The 18,859-nt window shown below is 39.2% G+C and overlaps 2 protein-coding genes across 5 annotated transcripts in view; one reads left to right on the top strand and one right to left on the bottom strand.

Moving 5' to 3' along the window:
* The window catches only part of LOC118776403 (semaphorin-4D-like), a 67,523-nt gene extending 56,844 nt beyond the window's left edge, over positions 1 to 10,679 (top strand). The window contains exons 13-18 of the mRNA XM_036526741.1: positions 78 to 193; positions 817 to 989; positions 1,367 to 1,413; positions 4,846 to 5,130; positions 10,011 to 10,244; positions 10,424 to 10,679. Coding sequence (XP_036382634.1) covers positions 78 to 193; positions 817 to 989; positions 1,367 to 1,413; positions 4,846 to 5,130; positions 10,011 to 10,244; positions 10,424 to 10,515 — 947 coding nt within the window. The 3' untranslated portion in view covers positions 10,516 to 10,679. The remainder of the gene's footprint in view (positions 1 to 77; positions 194 to 816; positions 990 to 1,366; positions 1,414 to 4,845; positions 5,131 to 10,010; positions 10,245 to 10,423) is intronic.
* Positions 10,680 to 16,788: 6,109 nt separating this feature from the next.
* The window catches only part of LOC118776341 (selenocysteine insertion sequence-binding protein 2-like), a 34,503-nt gene continuing 32,432 nt past the window's right edge, over positions 16,789 to 18,859 (bottom strand). For 2 of the 4 annotated variants that reach the window (XM_036526626.1, XM_036526629.1), the window contains exon 18: positions 16,789 to 18,513. In XM_036526626.1, coding sequence (XP_036382519.1) covers positions 18,386 to 18,513 — 128 coding nt within the window. In that variant the 3' untranslated portion in view covers positions 16,789 to 18,385. The remainder of the gene's footprint in view (positions 18,514 to 18,859) is intronic. The other 2 variants (XM_036526627.1, XM_036526628.1) reach the window with 1 other exon arrangement.

Genomic DNA, 18,859 nt, shown 5'->3' with positions numbered 1-18,859 from the left:
GTTTTTTTTCCCAAGAGGCACAGATAACTGTTTTGACTGTTTATATTGTAGGGTACAAGTTTTCTCTCTCTTTGCAGATAAAGGACTCCTGCACAAATCTGTTGTTTATGACAGTGAAGTTTACACAGTTGAAGAAATACAGCTGTTTCCAAATTCTGAACCTATAAAGACCCTGCGTCTCTCCTCTTGGGGGGTAATTAAAACGTTTGAATCTTTTTATATGAAAAAGGTCAATGAACACTGTACCCCAAATGTAGTTAGTTTGGTGGCACACTCATGGTATTTCAATCTAAGGTGGATCCTTTAGAGAACAAAATTGCAACAAAAACACACCAGTATAAGCAGGTACGGCACACCTGAAACATAATTCATTATCTCATTATATTCTAACAGAAAAGAATACTCTCATAACAAAAATGCCATACTTACATGAGATGGTAAATTAGATCCACTAGTACTGATTATTAAATGTATTACATTGTAGAAGTCTATTGTGATAAAATGTAATGGAATTAGCATGCAGTGCTTAGAAATAGTTATTCTTACTTTGTGGTTCTTGCTGAAGGAGTGCAAATTAATTTGTTAGTGCTAACTTGTAACATGTAATTTTTCTTACCTTCACCTTTTTCTTACCTTTCAAGGTTAGTTCAAAGTATTCGATTCATGTCATGATTTGTAACATTACACCACAGTGCATTCCTCCTCTGTGCAGTGTATAAAGAATTACTTTGTGATGTTTTCTTTTCTTAGTTACAATACCTGTCCTGCTCTTGAACTTTAATGAAAAGTGACACTGAGCATTGATGTTGTGGACAGGTGGGGTTCCTCTATGCTGGGTCAGACACACGGATTGTGCAGTCTCCTAAAGCATTCTGTCACAAGTACCACTCCTGTGAGAAATGCATCCTGGCACGGGACCCCTACTGTGCATGGGACCCTAACTCCCAAGCTTGTTTCAATATATTGCAAGACCAGAGCAATACACAATGGTATGCTTTTCAATGTATGCTGATGATTAGCTAACAAATAACAAAACAGAACTTATCTTCCCACCATGATGCTACTCTATAGCCATGTGTTTCCAAATATTGTAAACCTTTGCCTCTCTTTTTAGCATTAAAAGAGATGAATTGTGCAATGGACTGGCATGCTGTACTTCACGCTAGAGAAATCACCATAAACTCTGACCATATGAGCCACTCGGCCTAAAAATGTTTTATTTCCTGTTTTTATATGATTAAATGTTGTTCATAATGAAATTATATTTGATATACTACTTTTAATCTCTGATTCATTAACAAGAACTTGTAGGATTTAACCATTGTAAACATATTGAGTGTGCATTCATTATTCTTTTGTTTAACAGGAACTCAATACAAAGTCTTAAAGGTGATGCAGACGAATGCCCTAAAGGTACATATCTACATTTACATTTACATTTATTTATTTAGCAGACGCTTTTATCCAAAGCGACTTACAAAAGTGCATACAGTAGGTACAGCGACAGTACGGGGACAGGATGTGTACAGTTCCACAATGAGACAGTTCTCAGCTGAGAGCAAGGTCTGTTTGAGGACGCAGTACTATCAGATTTGTACAATTACAGCCTAAAGGGCAACTAGTACGATACACTTTCGAACGGCAAACTTCAACAACTTCAAACGGCACAATGAGCGTCAGGGTAAAGGCGGCAACAAGAGACAAATTTAAAAGCACAATTTAAAAAGCACAGCAATTTACGACAGCACTGATGGGCGGGGGGGGGGGGGGCAGCAATTGTGTGCTGGGTCAGTCCAGGTAGAGTCTGAAGAGGTGCGTCTTCAGGCCCCGTCTGAAGGACTGGGGTGAAGAAGCTGTCCGTAGCGAGACAGGGAGTTCGTTCCTCCACTGGGGAGCGATGTAGGCGAAACGCCGATGTCTGGCAGAACGAGCACCTCCTGCCTTGACCATGCAGGGAGCAAGGCGTCCAGTTGCTGCTGAGCGCAGGGGTCGGGCTGGTGTGTAGGGCTGGATGAGTTCTTGGAGGTAGGCAGGGGCTGTCCTGTTGACTGCAGAGAAGGCGAGGGTCAGGGTCTTGAATCTGATCCTGGCAGCGACAGGAAGCCAGTGGAGGGATTTCAGCAGGGGAGTAACATGGGAGAATTTGGGGAGGTTGAAGATCAGTCGGGCAGCTGCATTCTGGATGAGCTGGAGAGGGTGGGTGGTGCATGCTGGGAGGCCTGCAAGGAGAGCGTTGCAGTAGTCCAGTCGAGGGAGAACTGTGGCCTGGATAAGGAGCTGCGTCGCGTATGTGGTTAGGAACGGGCGAATCCTCCTGATGTTGTGGAGGAGGAATCGGCAGGTCCGTGACGTGCGAGCAATGTACTCCTTGAAGTCCAGGTTACTGTCGAGGGTGATGCCCAAGCTCTTTGCTGTCTGAGAGGATGGTATTGTGGTGCCATCGAAGGTGATGGAAAGGTCATGCAGGGGGGAAGGGCCGGCTGGGATGAAGAGGAGATCCGTTTTACTGAGGTTCAGCTTCAGGTGGTGGGATGTCATCCATTTGGAGATGTCAGCCAGGCATGCAGAGATTCTTTCGTTGACCTGGGGGGGTAGAGGGAGGGAAAGAGAAAAAGAGTTGGATGTCGTCAGCATAGCAGTGATAGGAGAAGCCATGCGATTTGATAACTGAGCCAAGAGAGTTAATATAAATTGAGAAGAGTAGGGGTCCCAGTACTGAACCCTGTGGAACTCCTGTAGTGAGGGGGGTGGGTGCAGAGGTGGAGCCTTTCCAGTAGATCTGGGAAGATCTACCAGTCAGGTAGGACGTGAACCAGGAGAGGGCAGTTCCAGAGATGCCCATCTCAGACAGCTTTGATAATAGTGTCTGGTGGTTGACTTTATCAAAAGCAGCAGAGAGGTCGAGGAGGATGAGGACAGATGACGAGCCGGAGGCTCTAGCCGTGTGGAGAGCCTCTGTCACGGCCAGGAGTGCAGATTCTGTTGAGTGTCCAGCTCTGAATCCTGACTGATGGGGGTCTAAGAGGTTGTTCCTGAGAAGAAAAGGGGAGAGTTGGTTAAGTACTGCACGTTCCAAGGTTTTAGATAGAAATGAGAGAAGAGATACCGGTCGAGATATCGTCAGTCTTTTGGTCAGATAGATACTATCTACACAGCGTTATCAAATTATAACCAGATAAACTTTGAACTGGCAAATAAACAAATCACTCAGGAAAGAGGAGCGATTGAGAGGCCTAAAGGTTTGTGGATTAGAGGTCTCCAGTTATAATGCTTTCAATCTAGCAGTATGCTATGTAAGTTCAGCAATTTGGCTTTGGGCCAGAAGGGTTCAGGTTCTAATTGTATTTAGCTTGAATCTTTCATTAAGTATCTATCTGACCAAAAGACTGACGATTATATGCAGGCTGCCTTAGATTAGGGCATCTTCGAAGCATATGAATGATAGTAATCATTACTATGATAATAACAGTAGTGATGAGGATCTCAATGTGGTGGGCAGCATCTTGCTGGTTTACGTCCTATCTGCAGGACAGCGACTACTTTCTCTCCATCGGCAACTATGCATCAGAGCAATTCAACATTATATGTGGAGTCCCCCAAGGTTCAATCCTCGGGCCTCTTTTATTTAACCTTTACATTCTGCCATTAAGCCAAGTTATGCAAAAAAATAAAATTGCTTACCATTGCTTACCTTACCATAATTATGCGAACGACACCCAAATTTACATAGCTCTTTCACTGAGTGACTATGGTCCCAGAGACTTGCTGCTTCAGTGCAATAAACAAATTAATGACAGGATGTGCCTGAATTTCCTTCAACTAAACAAAGACAAAACTGAGATAATTGTCTTTGGCGCCTGTAAAGAAAGGCTGAAAGTCAGTGCCCACCTTGAATCTCTCTCTGCAGACTAAAAACCAGGCCAGAAATCTAGGTGTAATTATGGACTCAGATTTAAATTTTAATAGCCACCTCAACTTAATAACAAAATCAGCCTATTATCATATTAAAAATATGGTGAGAATTAGAGGATTCATGTCCAAACAAGACTTAGAAAAGCTCATCCATGCCTTTATCTCTAGTAGGTTAGATTACTGTAATGGTCTTTTTTCTGGTCTCCCCAAAAAAGCTCTCAGACAGCTGCAACTTATCCAAACACTGCTGCCAGAGCTCTAACTAAAACCAAGAAAATTGAATTCATTACACCATTTCTCAGATCTCTGCACTGGCTTCCAGTTAGTCAAAGAGTTGACTTTAAAATACTGTTGGTTGTTTACAAATCACTCAATGGCTTAGGACCAAAATACATCTCTGACATGCTTTCACCATATGAACCCTCTAGATCCCTTAGGTCAGCTGGGACTGGTCAGCTAACTATTCCCCAAGTTAGAACTAAACACGGTGAGGCAGCATTTAGTTACTATGCTGCACATAGCTGGAACAAACTTCCAGAAGGCCTCAGATGCACCCCAACTCTGACCACTTTTAAATCTAAACTTAAAACTTTTTTGTTCTGCATTGCTTATGCACCATGACCTTATTCTTGTTATGTATTGTCTTACTTTCAATTTTAATTCTTTGTTATGTTTGTTAAATTCTTGTTTATTCTCCCTTATACATTGCATTACCTCTTTTTATTTGTTTTTATTTATCTTGTTCTGTATATTCTTATCCAATGTTTTATATGCCTTGTGTGAAGCACATTGAATGGCCTTGTGTATGAAATGTGCTATATAAATAAACTTGCCTTGCCTTGTATTTAAAAATATTTACAGAGTATACAAAGACAATGGTTAAATTATAAATGAGTAGACAACCCACCCTTAACCCTTTTCTCCACCATACAGGGATGACCCTGACTGGCAAGGATTTCCACCACATCTCTGTTAAACTCGGATGCTCTGCAGAGCTACCATGCCATCTGAGCTCAAATCTGGAGCAGGCGATGTGGAAGATTAACAGCAGAGTATTGGCTGAAGCATCACCTTTCCACCTGCAGGGCAAAGACAGCCTGCTCATCTACAGTGTGGGCCCAGAGGAGCTAGGCCACTATGAATGCTGGTCCCTGGAAAGAGTTGGTGCCAAGAACTTTACCCATTTAGTCAGCAGCTACGTGTTGAGTTTGGACTTGGGTAAGAGGACATTCACATCCAACTGCAAAATTCATTTCAGCCCTGCCACCATCCACAAGCATCTCACAGCTGTTGAATGTGGTGACAGTAATGCCAGAAGACCCTCACTAACTTCAGCAGCACCCAGTTCCACCACCCGCGTCTTACCCCCACAGCCATTACCTCAGCATTCATCAATATGGCTAACCACCAGCAAAAGAACCTCTTGTACCCTGCTGATCCAAACTCAATTGCAAGTGACCCCACCACTGCATACCTGCAATACAACTGTAGCCTGCTTTTCCTCTTCCTCTTTTTCATTTTCTTCTTTCTAGCTGTCATCAGCTACAGCTGTTACATTCTGTGCCTGCTTGCTCCATGTCAGAAAGAGTACACAACCCTGATGGGCAGTAAGCATTAGCCCCCAGTACATAGTCTAGGATGTGTGGATGGGGCTAGTAGATCATGGTATGATCATGATGGCATGAGGTCAGAGGCCTGACCTCAAAGATCAGTGTCTCTAGAACAGAGCACAGCAGGAGGCCCTGAAGGATACTGAGTCCTAGACTGAGGTAGAGCATGCAAATTAGATGATCCACTGAAAAGATCCTTCCTGAAGATGCTGTTTGTGAAATTCATCCAATTGAATATGACAATGAAGCAACCCCTGATTGTTTAAACAAAACAAACAACATGATATAAAAGAAAAAAATTACATATTGGATCAGATACAAAATGAACAACATTATGCTTTTTGGAGGTTCATTTGACAGTGGAAGGTTCTTGACCCATGTAAAGGCCTGTTTCCCTGAATGTCATTGATAGTATGTATTATCCTGGTTAAGGTCAGAGTGCTACCTGACACACCGCAGATAAATTGTCATTGACATCCACAACTTGAAAGATGGCAATAAAAGAATTCACAAAAACATCAATTGACCATATTGCACTGTAGTGTCTATTATGAAATCTGTGGCTACTGATACAGTGCTAACCCTGGCAGGAAAAGAGAGAGGATTATTTTGCTACCATAAGCAGTAGGAGAAGGAGGCAACCATGAACTGATAACTGATAGAGATTTCCTAAACAGACAAGAACAAACCAGGATACAAAGTGCAAAAAGCACTATTCATCATCACTTGTGTGATATAAAATTTGCAGATGATACAAAACTAGGGGGTCTAGCCAACAGTTTAGAATCAACTAAGGTAATACAGGAAGACCTAAGCAGCGTCCAAAAGTGGGCAGATACCTGGCAGATGACATTCAATTTAGCTAAATGTAAAGTCTTGCATGTGGGAAATGAGAACCTTAGACAAGACTACTTCATGGAAGGGAAAAACTAGAATGTGCTCAATTTGAAAAAGACTTTGGAGTAATAGTTGACCCAAGCTTAACAGGATCTAGGCAGTGTGCTGTAGCAGTAAAAAAAGGCCAACAGGATGCTGGGATATATAGCCAAAAGTATTGATTATAAATCAATCAATAAATCAAAATAAAGGAAGTTATATTGAAATTATACAATGCTTTAGTCAGACCTCAGTTGGAATATTGTGTACAGTTCTGGGCACCGCACTATGAGAAAGACTCTTGAAAAAGTTCAGAGAAGGACAACTAAGTAAGTTCATGGCATGAAATATAAAAGCTACGAGGAAAGATTCAAGTTACTTAACCTATTTAGACTTAGCAAGAGGAGTCTTAGGGGTGATCTAAAAGAGGTTTTTAAATTTATAAAAGGATTTTTTTTTATTTGTTTATTTATAAGATTAACTACAATACATTTTTAGGATGAGTTCAGTCTGTAGAACAAGGGGACATAAATGGAAACTAGTTAAGAGTAAGCTCCGCACCGATATAAGAAAGTATTATTTTACACAAAGAGTTATCAATACATGGAATAGGTTGCCAGGTCATGTAGTTGAGGCACAGCCCCTTGCTGTGTTCAAGTCCAGACTTGATGCAGTTTTGGAGTCTCTTTAATTGTAATGGCGAGCTTATTTGGGCTGAATGGCCTGTTATCCTCATAATATGTTCTTATATTCTTATGTATGTGCCATTCATTGTCCAGGTGTCAAGAAAAAGCCTCCTCTGAAGGCAAACCATCAAAAGAGGTGATTTGGCTTTGGCAAACTATATCTGAGTGTTGATGAGAAGCATGTCTTCTACTCAGAAGAAATAAAAATTTAATTATTTGGATGTGCTTATTAGCATTAAGTTAATAAAGGCAAAGCTTATGCTGAGAAAAAAAAAATCATGGCTGCTGTGAAATACAGCTTGGATTCCATTATGTTTTGGGGTTGTTTGGCAAAGAGAAGTAAAGAAAAACTCTGGACAGGATGATTTTGTCTAGCTCAACTTGTGGCAACATATTTCCACTTTGTTATGAGTCTGGGCTTTCACCAGTCGGAATTCAGCAGTTAAGCTCGTTGACTCCTCTGGAAAACTGTAGAGGATACTCTAGTGCTCCACCAAGATAAAATTCATTAATATATTCAACAACAGAGTCACTTTTTCTACAACATGGTGACAGAATGAACTCTCAGCTTACTAATAAGCTAAGAAGTGTCACTATTGACTGTTGGCCAATCAGCTACATAGGTAGCATTAACAATGCATTGCTGATGACTGCATGCTAACTATCTACCTGGATAGCTATCTTCCTTGATTTTCTGTCAGCTAGCACAGTTGAAAGATAATGTCATTCAATCATGATATTGATCTATTAAATATGTCCATGTTGTAACAATGTTGCAATAATAAGCTTCATGACTGTGTTTGCTAAGCAAATACACATTACATAATGTTGACAATTTATTGCTTCTACTAGCTACCTTACTTGCTAGCTTCTGTTTTCTGTCACTTAGCTCAATTGCTAACTAACTAGATAGCTACACTGATATTTACATCTCAAAGTTTACTGCCTTCCTGTCCTGACATGTGCACATTCATTATTTATTCATTGAACACCTGCAATAAATATTTTCACTGTTTTCGTTTTGCTCAAACACATACTATCAGTCTAACCCATATGCATACAATACTAAAGTATCTCCACAAAAATGCTTTTGGTGTGCTAAAATGCGAAGTTACACATATATTGATGAAATTAATGTTGACATTTATGAAGATTGGCATTCAAATAACTGATGTCAAATCAAAGTCATGATACATTATGGTACACAATTTGAATAAAATAATCTCACACAAATTGGACCAGTACTATTCAACAGTACAGCTACCCAGTGTTTCAGATATTCTTTTGCATGAACTGGTCCTGTGTTTATCTGTTTTATCATCCAAATACATAGTGGTCTCGATATGTTACATAAAGTTACAACTGTTAGAGTGTGATATGTGTTCTCCGTGAATGTAATCCATGGCAGTTGAGAAATGACACTCCAGATGTCCATGCTTCAAGTTGCTTGAATATTCACCTACTACTAGGGCTGTACCTGACTCAGAATTTTGTCAGTCAAATCAGATTTGGCAGTTCAATACGATTCGATTATTCATTCATTATAGACTCCTCTGGCAAGCAGAAAATCCATTGGCATGAGTTTCAGTGATGATTTTGCCAACATTAACATAGTCAAATGCAACAGTCATGGGAACATGTTTTTGAGCATTTAATTTTAATGTTCTTTTGCACGTATCACACTGGTGTGATTAGCTGTTTAACGTGTATGCTAAAACCGGTGCAATTAGAAAACTAGATTGGAAAAATTCTAGCTAATTTTAGCTTTGTGGAAACAGCAATTTAACATTAAAAATATAGCAAATGCTAACTGAAAACTATGAGAAGCTTAATAACGCTAATGAAAACATAATCAACCATGTAACGTAACACGCGTGCTACATAGCATACAAACATAAGTTAGGCTACATGCAAAAGGATTAAATTAGCCTTGTAAATAGACTTATTGTCTGCATTATATGCATAGTAAATCTGCCCTGATAATTGCAGAATGGCCGCTTAGCTATGCAACTTCCCCGTTTCAAGTGGCTTGCCATGTTCAATGTTGTTGAATGATAAGCAAATTCTTGCATACAGAATTTGCATTTACCTTTGTTAGGGTTGTCCTTCAAAAGTTCGAAATACCGCCATACTTTAGACTTCTTCTGAGACATGGTTATAGCTAGCCTAGTTTACCAACCACTCCACCTCAGGTTTCAGCTTCTCTCATCAGTTAACCACTAGCGCATGTTGTCACGTGGATTTTTTTTTTTTAGCAAGCGTGCCAGCTAGCCCTGCTAGAATATGAAAATATATTTATGATTCCCCTTATTTATAATTCCTCATTGAACTGTTATCCCTGTGCATTTTTGTAAGCTTCTATCTGTTTATCCTGTTATTGTAATGTACACTGACTGACAAAAAAAAACACTGCTCAACCTGAAGAATCTCAGTCGACTGACAGGTCTCCGACAAATGATTCGACTCGTCGACTTTCAAGAGGCAGCCCTAGGAATCAATGGGTAGATTTGCCTTTGAATAGTTGTTTTTTAATTTGTGTGAGGTCATGGTACCAAAATTGTGTAACATAACTTGCCTTTTTATACCAATTATTAAAATGGTAGACATTTTTTGCATGAAAGCAATTTTGTAAAGATATAATAAAGTCGGCCAACAATTAAGAAAACTGCATATTACAAATGATATATAGCTATATTGGTACATCAGTAGATTGCAAGCATTGAGCTTCTTCATGGATTAAACTCTAAAGCTTGATCCCTGTGTTCACTATGGTAATGTAGATCCCAGCACAAATCCTTGGCAAAGCCCCTGAGTTTGTGTGCAGCCCACCTTCTCAGATTCTTCGGTGTTGATGTTTCGGGGTTTTCCTGGCCTTTGTCCTCAGAGTTGTCTGTTTCTGTTCATTTTCCCAATTTCTCATCCACAGACTCTCCTATACCTCACTCTCCCATTGACAGCTCAGCCCTGTACACTCTAGGGGGCATTCCTTCAGTCTCTTCATCCTCTTCCTCTTTCTCGACATCTTCCTCATCCTCTTATGAGATATGGGTTGGTATCAAGGCACTTTGCAAGGATTTGCACTTCCTGCTGGCCATGCAGAGTGCCCAGGCATGGGGTCTACAGATTCAATCAGTCTTTGTGCTTTTCCGTCTTGCTATGGGTGAGTGGCTATGCCTGTTACCCATGTATGTAACCTTTCAGTGTGTCACACATGTTATCTATCTCTGAGGCTCCCTCTAATTTATTTCATTAATCATGAACTTGTACTACCTTTTAACCACGCAATGTGTGTTGTAGGGCCAACAATTGTTCAAATTAGATAACTATTTTTTTCCACAGAAATAAGTCAAAGGACAATGCATACAGCAAAAGAAGGGGACAGCAGCATCACCTGTAGTACCAGCCAGATGGCAATGCCACAGTTGGGGTGACCAGTTTAGTTCCCTTGGCTAGAAATTTCCTTCCTGAAATCTGATCACTGTCACTGTCAAATTCTGTGCATTTACCCATATGTACAGCAGAGGCTTGTGGCAGCTGAAATTATCCCAGTCCATTGCACATTTTTCCCATTTCGTATGGCAACAAACTGTTTGTGACTAACATTGGTTCTATTAATGAGATCAACATATCATGTCAAGAGATCAGGGTAATCTGAAGGTGATTACTTGAATAGTATATCAAATTAACTGACTCCCTTGGAGTATGACATTACTGTAGTGAAGATGACTTTGCTTGTGCTACTTTCTTTTCTGTACCACATTAGAGAGATACAGGAATGTTCCCTCCATTTCCTATGTGTGCTCAACAAAGCACTCTCTTTCACATTTCACTTTCTGCATTATGACCACTTGGGATCAAATGACATCCAATCTCTACTAGTCTTATCTGAAAACATATGTAAGATAACCACTGCAGACATAGATTTTCAGATCTTTTGAAGATCCCTCCTCCTTCTACTGGGTCTACAAAAGGACCCAGCCCTCACCACAGGGCTCCTTTGTTTGTCTCTTGAGAAAGAAACTGGCATCTGGTGAACAAAGTAATTAGAATTCAAGTCTTTGTAGCTTGCATTAGAAAACTTAAAGTGAGACTGAGCCCAGCTCAATGTTAAAATACAACTTCAGTGAGTTGTGAATTAAGTTAAATAAGTCAGTGACATTTTTAAAGAATTCAAGGAGTTCTGAGATATGCCAGCTCCAATTTCATTGCCTGAGAATGCAACCAAGGAGAACTACAAGAAACCACACACTAGAAACAACCAGACTGCCTGTTCAAAGAGGGACAAGGTATTCAGCTACAGCCCACTCAAAATACAGAGGAGCCAGGCTAAAGATGCAGCCCTACCCAGCACACAGAGAAAGCCAAGACACATAGAACTTCCTGCTGTGCCCAACCAAGGAGGAAGCAAAGACAAAGACTGAGTATAACCCATCAATGATAAGATTCTCAACATCTTTACTCTTTGTCTCTCTAATGCTGAATATCAAATCTGTATTATGCAATTATTGTTTCCTTTAACAATACGCATTTACCACATTTTCACTTTCATTATATTCTGTAAATATTTTATTAATAAATGTTATTTGTGTAAATGAAGAATGTTGTCTGATTACTCAGTAAGTTAAGTCCACAAATTTAATATCCTCTCCCTTTGTATTCCTCATTTGAATAAGTCCTTGGAATACTTAGGTGAAATTCCTGATATGGTGCACTAATTCTTTATAATTGACAATTTATGATCATAAGAGTGTCACTTTATTCATGACAGTATTTGGTGTCCTGTGTGAGGATAGCTACTGTATATCTACTACATTAATTGGTGTCTCAGGTGAAGCTTGCTGTATTCACAACATCACCAACTGAAGATAACACCATTGCATGCCAGCAACACCCTCTTTTTCCAACTGCAACCCACAAAATGATCCCAAATGACATATTGTGACATAATGTGACATATTGACCTTTTTCATAAACCATGGTTACCCACATAAGCATTTGTTCTATCTCACTTCAGTCAGCACGAACATGGCATTGGCATAATGCATGAGGGGGTAGTAAGTGGGACTTTCATAAGATCAATGACTTCTTAAATGGTTACCTCATCAGAGTCAATAGGCGTGAAGTACTGGTACTTGCCAGCAGAGGTGGACACCCCAGCTTCAGAAAGTAAAAGTCCTGCCACATATTTGTTCCACCCATGCACTACACCAGCTGAATTTAATTAGCACAACTCTTCAGCCAGGTAGAGGAGCTAATTAGTGAAATCACCTTGTTTAACGAATGCCTAGAACAAATACATGGTAGGGCTTTCACATGTCCACCTCTGCTCACCAGTAGGAAAAGGTTGAGAAGAATACATTCAGACTGCCACTATTTCTCTGCCACAGAGGAATGTTAGTAATGTAAACCCTGTATTTATGTGTGGAAAGAATTATAGGACAATGCCAGCAGAGATTTAGTATTTCGGTATCATGTAATGTGAAATGTTTTTAAGGAACATCTTAGCAAACAGAATAGCAGAAATGAGCAAGCTGCTCTGTACACTCTCAATTATTAATTAATTTAATTAATTAATACATTAATTAATTAATACAATAATTAATTAATTAATTAATTAATACATTCTCCTATCAGCATGCCTAGACACAGGGCTATAGCCTTGGCAACTGTGGTCTTTTCACCTATGGATGTGGTCTCATCTCCTAACGCTACTAGTGACTACCCACTAGAATGAGGCTGATGGTTTGGGTTTCATGAGAAGAGATGGTGACTAATCTAGGCTGTCAAAACACAGCACAGGAGAGTCTGAATGTCAATAGGGAGCCAGGCAATGTGTTGACATACAAGGAGATACTTAGCTGCCCAACCATACATAAGCTAGCTAGTTTTTTAGCTTCCTAGAAATATAATAATGAGGTCACTAACCATAACAACTCAGCAACATAGCTGAGCTATGACAACCAGCTTGTTAACTAACCAGCTCATTATACCCATGAGCAACAGCAATCATGACTTTGCTTGCAACCAATAGATGGTATCCAGGTGATGGCTTGCTGGCTATCAATCAACTAAAGAGAACTGTTCTGTTAAAATGTTTGTAGGGACTGACCAACAAACAAGTACATTTATTTGAGCAGTGCCTCTCACACAGCTATGTTATAAAATATTATTTCTGTTAGATACTAGTTAACAATGGAGGGGGCCACAGGGCTAATTTTTTTACTGTTGTGGGCAGAGATTAGGATCCGGAAAATTTGAGGGTTTGTCGTCAGTTTGCATTAAAAAAAAATCATTGTCATTTTCATTTCAATAGCAAATCATTTGATGCACTTTTTATACCACAGTCCAAACACCATTCAGGTAATGTCAATTGGACATGCTATTAGGCCCATAGGTGTGAGTGTAAGAGTGTCTGTTCACCCCGTGATGGAATGGTGTCTTGTTCAGGGGTTGTTCTGATTAGTTATCTACCTTGTGGCCCTGTGGTGCTTGGCCCCTTCATTGCTGCATGCAGCTATATATATTTTTTAAATGTTATGCTTTAATGTTGATACTACAGAGAAACGTTATGTTCACAAGATTTTCAAAAAACACAAGTAACAATTTGCCAATAATTTTGACACCTGTTTTTTGGAAATAAATTTATGATTTGATAAACGTTACTCTCACGGATTCCACAGACTTAAAGTTCCATATTTTCCTCATTAAAAATACATGTCATTTAATTTTTTCTACAGTCCTTTTTCTGCATTTTTATAAATGGCAATAGGATGGATGGGACTGTTAGGGCCCTCTGAAAATTATCCTGGGGTATAAAAGGGGGTAATGCACAAAAGAAATTCATTACTAGCATGATTCTTTACAGTTTAAGTCAGAAACTCACCGAATACTCCTGGCAGATATAGTTTGAGCCTCAGCAGTTGGGAGATTGCTATACAATTATTCACAAACCTGAATCTACCACATTCTGCTCAGTGTTAATTTTGGCAGCTGATTTTGATTTAGTCTTAGTCTTTTGACTAAAATGCATATTAGTTTTTTTTAGTCTTTTATATTATTATTAGTTTTAGTCGATGAAAACTATAGAAGGTTTAGTTGAATTTTAGGCAAATGCATTTTGCCTAAAATGCATTAGGGACTAAATAGCAGTAGTCTCAACCCAGAACTGAGTCGAGCAAAACTCAGGCAGTCTATTATCAGAGCGGTGCTTCTTACTTGCGGTTACCACATTCACAATAGGATTAGCGTGAGTGGAAGCAGACACAGTAATAAAGCCTAACTGTCAGTACTTTGGCCCCTAGCTGTTGTTTTTGTGTTTCTCCCTGTATGTCAGTGTCGTCCATGTGCTTTTGTTTACAGTTCCCTTGTGTTCCTGCCCTGCCCCGCTCTCTGCCCTTTCCCCGCCCACCTGATTTCCTGATCATCTCTACCTGCCTGCCTGCCCACCTGCATTCCATCTCCTCGTTAGCCCAGCCCTTTATATAGCCTGCATGTCTCTGTCTCGTTGCCAGTTCATCTCAGTTTTGTTTGTTGCATACCCGCCTAATTACTTGTTGTGTTGATCCTGTGCTGACTTAAGCCTGACATCCAACTTCGTCCCTACCCACTGCCCTGCCTTGGTTGCCTGATCTACCTGCCTGCCCAGTTTGACCCAGCCTACTCCCATTTTTGACCCCTGCTCCTTGTTTATTCTGCCTCGGACTGCCTTCCTGGTTTTTGACCCTGCCTGTTCTGCCACTACGAACCTGCCCTGCAATTTCCCATTCAAATAAAGCCTCTTGGAACCTGAGTACGCCTGGTTTGCATTTGTGTCCGTGCCTGTGCCCTGACAGTAACTAGCATAATATTTACATGGTACATGAAAACAATCGAAAATTATAATAATGGTTTTGAATTTACAATATCTCTATGACACAAGCATGATGACAAGCACGGTGCACTAGCTGACCTGTAAACAAACAGCGCCAAAGATCGCTATTGCGGTGGCAAGCTAACCTAAACACTGACAAATAACACATATTGGCCACCGCTTCATTTGCAATACTGTTCCTAATGACAAAGTGAAAAAAGACTATATTTCCACTGACTTTGTCTTACAGTGTAGGACCTAGCTCAGAACAATTCTGGCCTTGCTGGATATCCTAGTTATAAACTTGCTAACTTGCCAACACCGAATGGCAAGAGTGAGAGTGAGCGCTGTTTGTATCTATGCTGTAAAGCAGGGAAGTAAGAGGCAGTCCGAATTAAGGAGCATTCCAGCTAGCCATAATACAAGGAACATTGACTTAGTAGGTTGATCATGTAATGTTAACATTCATCCTGCACCCAAACAACTTACCTACCGATATGCAATTAACGTTAAGTCGAGTAAACAAGAAAAGACAGCAGTCTGCTTTTAGCTAACAGTCAAGCCTTTAAGATGATTTTGATAGCTAGAACTTACCCTATCATATATTTCTGGTTGGTGCACCTTCAAATGCCTCAATGTATGTACTATTTTTCACACTGATTTTGTGTATATTATATGTATATATATATATATAATATATATATATATATATATATATATATAAATAATATTGTACTATATTTCATACTTGAATTGTACTATATTTCGTATTTCGTCACTTTTTATTTCCGAAGGTGCATTTTTATTTCATCGTCTTGTTTTCGTCTTGGAAAAAGGTTCATTGACGAATGTATTTCATCACAGTTTTCGTCAACGAAATTAACACTGATTCTGCTATACTGAACATTATTTTTGTTATTTATGGGGAATTGCAGTATTTTATCAACATTTCTCCCAAATTAGAATGCTCAGTTGCATCATAGAGATCCTACTCACACGCGCAACAACCACGTGTGCTCTCCTCTGAAATATGTGATGCAAATCACTGCTTCTTTTCAATACCACATTCGACATGTCAAGCTTGCACAAACATGAGTCATAGGAAGACAATTCATGCACAGCTTTATAAGGACAGAGTTGTGATCAGTTGACCAGCAGGGACTGTGTGTGTTAGGAGACAGACGAATTCATCGCTGACCTACCCACCCACCCCTCCGCAGAATAAAGCAAATATGTTCCCCTGCTGTGGACTCCTGGTCATTGTTGGATGATGACAGTCAGTATCAAATGCACCCTACAGCTCTGCTTGTAGTAAAAAAGGGAATGCCCTGTATCTGTGGGTCCTGGAGCCCTTGTTCAAAGCTCTCTGTACTCCCATACCAGGACATTTTAACCTAACCCATGGATTTCTCTCTCAAGGAGCTCAACCTCAAGGAGCTAAAATGGACATTCCAGCATGACACTCCACAAAGCATTCATGTAGACTTACAAGTAAAATGGAAATGGTTAACTCAGCACAAAATACAGCAAATATTCACAGTTAGACATGGCAATATTCAGACCTCAATGAATTTGAACATCTGTGGTTTGAACTCAAGAATGCAGTTCAAAAATGAAAACACAGGGTAATGGAACCATCTTATTAATGTCCATAAAGTCAAGCATTTCCAACAATTATGGATTTAAAAACATTACTATTTATTGAAAAAAAAAAATACAAGTAAGGGCATATTACAAATATAGCAAGTTCATTTTCATATCCTTACCTGGTTGGAAAAATGCATAGAAGTTTACAAAATAAGTATTTTTACTACTTGTAAAGTATTTGTAAACTAGTTTTACTGAGTTCACCAGTCCTACAATAAAAGCAATAATTGCTGGAAGAGGCATTTTCTAGACAAAAGAAATTCAAGGCTGAACAAGGTTGATATGTTCATTTCAAATGATTCAAACTTTGAAGCCCAACATATTCCTTTTAACTTCTGCCAACACCTTCGGACTGTGCTTTTTGTCATACATAACTTCAGTTAAAGATGGAAAATGCAGATTAAAGAGCAAATTTAGTAATTGTCTACTTGTTCAGTAATTGAGTATGATATTCAATAAAGTATGATTTGTGAAGTATTGCAGTGCTATAAGACAGATGTTCAGTTCCATGATTGTCTGAGAACTGAAAACATGATTTTGGCTTTCCTAAGAGAGTGGTGAATCTATTGACCTGGTAACTGGTAACTTTTGCTATAGGTCCTTCCTACAGAGGCATGTTATTCTTCAACCTGATGATATATTCTGTGAGTCATGCGGACACTTCTTTGAAAAAGCTTATATTAAACCCTTACTCATCCACGTAATTCTTCAGTCATATCTACAAGAGTTTGGTTTCTCCCACTGACTTACAACAGCGCTTCTGAAGTTGCCATAATCGCAGTTACACTAGGGTGGGATGAGGGTGAGGAGATTTGACTCTAGGCTACAATACAGTATCAAATAAAAAAAAAAAGAACAGAGTGCCCCTTAAGGGCTTCACTTACCACCTGCACCATTTTATTGAAACTGTGTAATCTATTATATAAACTTGACAAAATGGTATCACTTGCTTATTAAATGGTATTCTCTTGTCTGTTTTTAGTCAGGCAAACTCCAAGAATAATCATGATCAGGTTTGCAAAAATGTAATTTTTTTTCAACAATTACGGATAAATTAGATCAACAGATCTCCAATAGACAAGTTGCTCAGAAATGCATGTGCCTCAGATGCCTAAAAGGATAACTAAAATACATCTATCAGCTTTATTGGTGCACAAAATAGTCAATGGTAATCAAGGATGAACAGACATACATAATTATCATTATAGTACAATGTAAAATTAGTGAAGGGTGCTGTAGTTTTCTTGTAGAATCAACTACTTTGTTTTCCTTTAAGTTGTTTAATCTGGCCCCATAATCAAATTACAATTACTGGGTACTAGATGGTTGTATTATGACCTTCAGGTTGACTGCAGTCTATAAAACAAGTCAAAGATTCAGTTCACGACTAAAAGGAATTTCGTTAACTATATAGCTACATTAGTGGTTTAAGTGCAAAAGCAATTACTGAACAACTAATGGGTATATTTAAACTCATGCTAAACACAAAATCTGCATGACTGACAATCTGAGAACTACTGAATCTGGTCCCAGGTTCTACTTTCCAGACAACTGGTTTGGTCTCAGCATGTTTGAAACTAAATTTGAGCCGCATGGCCTTATTTACTTTTGGATAATTTTCACAACTTGTCTTTGGTTCACCATTCATCCTCATGCTAGAGAATGAAACAAAGAGAATGAACAAGATGGGAAAAAAGAAAACAAATTTCAGGTTAGTAATGCCATAATGTGCAATCACTTCAGGTAGTGCACCCCATTTCATTCAAGACACATTTTAATCCACTTATTACACACTTCATTCTTCATCAAATTCTCTCGTCTTCATCCACTTGAGGTCTCATGTCATTGGACATAGTATCTGTGGCCAACTGCTCCTCAAAGTTTAAAAACTGATGATTACACTCCTTTTCAAGCATCTCCTTCCAGATCTTTACTGAAACGACATTTTAATGATTTTGTAAGAGCAGGAATTCTTGGACATTTTGTTGTCATAAAGATATACTTATACCTTTGTAATAGCTACAGATGCACCAGTTAAATCTGTTATATCTCCTGCTGCAGTGGTACGTAGATGAACTAATGAATATTCACAGATGTTATTGTTCTCTTTTTCCATAAGGCTGAGTAAATGTCCTTTTTCCACAAAGCAGATGAGAAGATATAGAGAATGCAGCAGCCTCCCAATACAAGTGAGCAAAGTGAAGGAGTTCATACTTCACTTGACATGACACAAATACAGTTGCCTTCTTTATATACTGTACTTGTGGACAGAGGGGGAA

The sequence above is a fragment of the Megalops cyprinoides genome, chromosome 4 (assembly GCF_013368585.1).
Source record: "Megalops cyprinoides isolate fMegCyp1 chromosome 4, fMegCyp1.pri, whole genome shotgun sequence".
In the NCBI taxonomy this organism is placed as follows: domain Eukaryota; kingdom Metazoa; phylum Chordata; class Actinopteri; order Elopiformes; family Megalopidae; genus Megalops; species Megalops cyprinoides.
This window is presented reverse-complemented; position numbering and strand designations above follow the sequence as displayed.